A 4,453-nucleotide genomic window follows, 5' to 3' on the forward strand; every position below is an offset into this window, starting at 1 on the left:
TGTCAGTAGAGGGAACCTGTATTGAAACAAGAGACTCAATGACTGCTGAGAGGAAGGAGACAGTTGATGAGCCCGAAGCAGGTTAGAATTTTAGCAATATAAATTGAAGGTCTAGTGTTTGATGATAGTAATCTGCAATATACCAGAATGATTCCCCCCTCCAAAGCTTTTGAACTTAAATTAGTCTAAATTTGTTGTCACTTTTAAAGTAATTTTTTTTCCTTGGCATCTGTCGTTGTTCAAAGCAGTGTTGATCAGCAGGCGCGTGCTGTCTATACATTGCACTTAACATATTTTTGTTTTTCAATTTCAGCAAGCAGTGATCAGCCTAGACATGCAACAAGTGATTTTGACATGGGGAAGACCAGCAGTGAAATAGGACACCAAAGACCTGAACAGAAGCTCCCAGAAGAGGAAACCATCATTGAAAGAAGTGCAGAGAGGAATACGCCAGTGGAGGTGCCTGGAATAGGTTAGTATTTTCGTGTATGGGTATGGTTGTTTTATATTTCACTACCCAATATCAGAAGCCAGTGAATAATCCAGACAGCTATTGACCAGAATTAGTACTTCTAAATAAAAGAGGCGGGGTGGCTGCTTACCACAACCTAACCATAATGTAAATTCAGATGGGCTGAATAGTAGCCTAATAATAAGAAAGGGATTGGGGGGTGGGGGAGGGTGTACTTATATAAGCCTATATTTAGACACTTAAAAAAAAAAAAATTTTACACAGTAGAACACACCTGCCTCAGATACATTTATTTGGTTACTTTTGCTTTTTGCTTTTAAAAAGTGCATACAATTGAGATTTTTCGTTTACACTTTTTCTTATTTAGAACTGCGTGATCAACCCAAACAGCCATCGACAGAAGTAAGTGATGCCTTTGGGATCAGCACTGAACCAAGTGAACCTGGGCCTTCAGAGAGAAAGCAGCCAACCAAAACGCCTGCACAGGATCAAATCAAGAAAGAACTTAGCAGAATAAATTCAGAAATTTTGTACATAATGAACATTAAATCATCATGTGGATTGAGTACAGACCTGAAAAAAACCCTAAAAAGTAGTGAAAAAGAAAAAGAAGAACTAGAAAAGAAGTTAAAAAGAAAGTTGACTGATGCCAAAGCACAGGCAACTGCAAGGAGGAAAAAGGTGGCAAAACTTGAAAGTTTATTGAATGAGGCAGGGGAGAAAATCAAACATACACATGGGAAACCTAGACTGGAAGAGAATATGGAGGGCCTTGCAGAAGCAATATATAGTATTGTTGTGCCGGAAGGGGCTGCTGATGAGCGCCGAAGGACAGAAACGATGAACACCATAAAAACTTTAGATGATTTAAAAGGTGCTTTAGAAGAGAGAGGTTACATCTTGTCGCGTTCTGCACTGTATTATAGGCTCATTCCTGCAAATGTCAGGAGCATCGATGGTAAACATCATTTTAGCACGGTCAATATTAAACTTTGTCGACCACAAAATAATCAAAGAAAGCCTCATGTTGATGGCCACTTTGCCACAGCCAGTGTTAAATATGTAAAGGAGTTGGCTAGTTTGTTTGGTGGGGACAACGTCTTTTTTTTGGTCTCAAGACGACAAGGCTAGAGTGCCTATTGGACTGCCAATAAGCAAAAAGCAGTCGTTGATGCTAATGCATTTGCACTATAAAGTGTCTCTCCCTGATCATGACTTTCCGATCGGGGAGAATCACAAACTCATTCCTTCCGTCTATGCCTGTTGTTTGCCAGGCAAAGACGGAAATATTGGGTATAGCGGGCCCACATACGTGGCTATTCGCAGCGCCAAGCACAACAAAAGTTCTGCTGAAAATCACATGGCTGGCTTTCAGCAGATCTTGACAGAGGATTGTTTTAAAGAGCATTCCACCAATGGTGACGCAGTAAAAGCCTCTGGTGTTTATCTCTGTTGATGGTGGCCCTGATGAAGCCCCCAAAAACACCAGAACTCTCTTAATGTGAGCAGCTACCTTCAAACAACTTAACTTGGATGCATGTTTTATTTTTTCACATGCTCCAGGCTCAAGTGCATACAATCCAGTTGAGAGGAGGATGGCTCCGCTTTCAAAGATGACTGCAGGCATTATTTTGCCGTTCGATTCTTTTGGCAGTCATCTTAATGCATCAAACAAAACAATTGATCCCGTATTGGAGAAAAAGAATTTTGAAGCTGCTGGTGAAATACTCTCTCAGGTCTTTAATGAGGAAGGGATTGATGGGTACCCTGTTGTGTCCAAGTTTGTGTCTGAAGTATGTGAGGAGGTGACTGATGATCTGAATGAGAAATGGAAGAGTGACCATGTGTTACAGTCTCAGTACATGTGCCAAATAGTCAAGTGTTTGGATACTTCATGTTGTCGTCCTTTCAGGACAAATTATGCAGTGTATTTTCCTGATCGCTTTTTGCCTCCCCCAGTACCTATCAAAGCCTGTGCAGAGGGATTGAAGGTTGAGAAGTCGGGCCATTTTGGCAGCCTGTTTCAGGCGCTGCACATAAATAGGATTGTTAAAACAGACTGTTTTGACCAGCTTTGCCCCTCTCTGAACCAACCTGATGCCAAAGGAATGACACAATTGCAGAAGAGAACTTGTTCTCGCTGTGGCAAATACCACTCCACTATCAAGCATAAGAATGCTCATATGAGGGTTTGTTTCAGACAAACCACAGATAGTGGCCACAGTGAAAGCAGAGTGAGTGAGAGTGAAAGTGATGGTGAGGGTGAGTTGAATGAGGAAGTGAGGACATTGGAAAGTGATCCAGATTTGCCTGACCGCAACATTTTTGAACATATTTCTTCAATGTGGGGATATTAGGTATTAAAGTTTTTCCCAATGCCAGCTTTTCTATTTTGTGACACGTTTGAAACATCATTACCACCATGCATGATACAATGATCTCATCTTTTAATAATAAAGTTAAACACTATAAGTATAAACAACAACTATTTAGCATTATTCATTTTGTTGTGTTGTCTCTATAGCTAACTGTTACTGTTAGTAGTGTTAGATGGTATTCTTGACGAAACAAATGTGCAATTGATAGAAATATTATTGATCAATAAAGCTGACCTCAGCTTGGGGGGGGGGGGGGGGGGGTCAAACAAAAGCTGATTATAGGCTGACAGGAGGGGGGGGAGGGGGTAAAAATTGGCTGAAAAAAGCTGACGTCATTAAAGAATGGTCCCTAACCCTATCCGTTGATATATATTCTCCCCACCGGTGCATGTACTGTGGTCGTATTGTGCAGTTTGTGCCACCTTAGTGGTGTAGGAATTAACTACATTATTTTGACAAGATGTCATTTTCATTGAAGAAAACAAATTAAGTAAACGAACAAACATACAATAAAACAATATAGATTAATAAACAGACAAATCAGAAAATCAAAACAATACCAAATTCGAAGACAAGTAAACTAGGTTAGACACAAGCACCCTCCCCCGAAAAAACCCAACAAAACAAAACAACAACAACAAACAAACAACAACAACAAAACATAAAAGAAAGAAAGAAGGAAACAAACAAACTAACTAACAAAACAAAACAACCCAACTACATGTATAACATTTTTAAAAAATTAGTAAACGTAATAAAACGGGAACTTCCTATATTTACCACAAGAACGCACTCAAGGGCAAGTCCATTAAAAACTAAGACAAAGACTCTGTATAACAACATGGTTCACTTCTCTCTCTGAATCAATTCAAAAAGTGTCCTCAAAATCCGGTGGCACCCTCTTCGAAACAGCGCCCATACTTTTGTGGCAAAAAAATCAAAGTGAAACTAACAAGTTTTTGTACAAATTATAATTAAAATATCGGAATAACACCTTTTTAAATGGTTACGCTGACAAAAATCCTCTTCAGGTGAAATGAGCGACAGTTTTCTTCGCTTAATTTGGCTTTAGAACGAGAGGCAAGAGGTCATCAAATTTTAATTGAAATAGAATAAACCCAAAACTCCGCACCGAGCAAACCGGAACAGCTGTTGCACAAGGGGATGCTATTTCTATTCTTTATCTGGAGAAACGAGAGAGGGCTTCAAAACAAAGACTGCAGCGACATCTGAACTTACGAGAACACTTTTTTGGCCGAGAGAACTATCTTGTTACGTATTATCTTTGACTAAGAGAAGACTCGTCATTTCCAAATTTTAGAAACAAAATCGTAAGGAGTAACAAAAAACCCACAAGGAACGTGTCTCTCACAAAAAAGTGTGTGAATAATAGGGAAGATTTTTAAAAAGCAAAAAGAATTAAAACTGATATATAAAAAGACAACAACAATCAGACCCTTATCATCCATCCTGTACTGCTGTTACTCAAGCCTAGTTATATCTATGTAAATTAGAGCAATGTGAAGGTCATTCCAATCGAACAATGGGGAGTATTCCAAATTGTATTACACATTTTCCCGATCAAATTAAATATCAAAATAAA

At 39.1% G+C, this 4,453-nt stretch overlaps 1 protein-coding gene across 1 annotated transcript; it reads left to right on the top strand.

Moving 5' to 3' along the window:
- Nucleotides 1-10: 10 nt before the first annotated feature.
- LOC106011734 lies at nt 11-1,821 on the top strand. The gene is made up of 2 exons (XM_035969766.1): nt 11-472; nt 840-1,821. The coding sequence occupies exons 1-2, from the start codon at nt 355-357 to the stop codon at nt 1,601-1,603; spliced, it is 882 nt and encodes a 293-aa protein (XP_035825659.1). The 5' UTR covers nt 11-354; the 3' UTR covers nt 1,604-1,821.
- The last annotated feature ends 2,632 nt before the right edge of the window (nt 1,822-4,453 follow it).

Source organism: Aplysia californica, unplaced genomic scaffold (assembly GCF_000002075.1).
Source record: "Aplysia californica isolate F4 #8 unplaced genomic scaffold, AplCal3.0 scaffold00008, whole genome shotgun sequence".
Lineage (NCBI taxonomy): Eukaryota > Metazoa > Mollusca > Gastropoda > Aplysiida > Aplysiidae > Aplysia > Aplysia californica.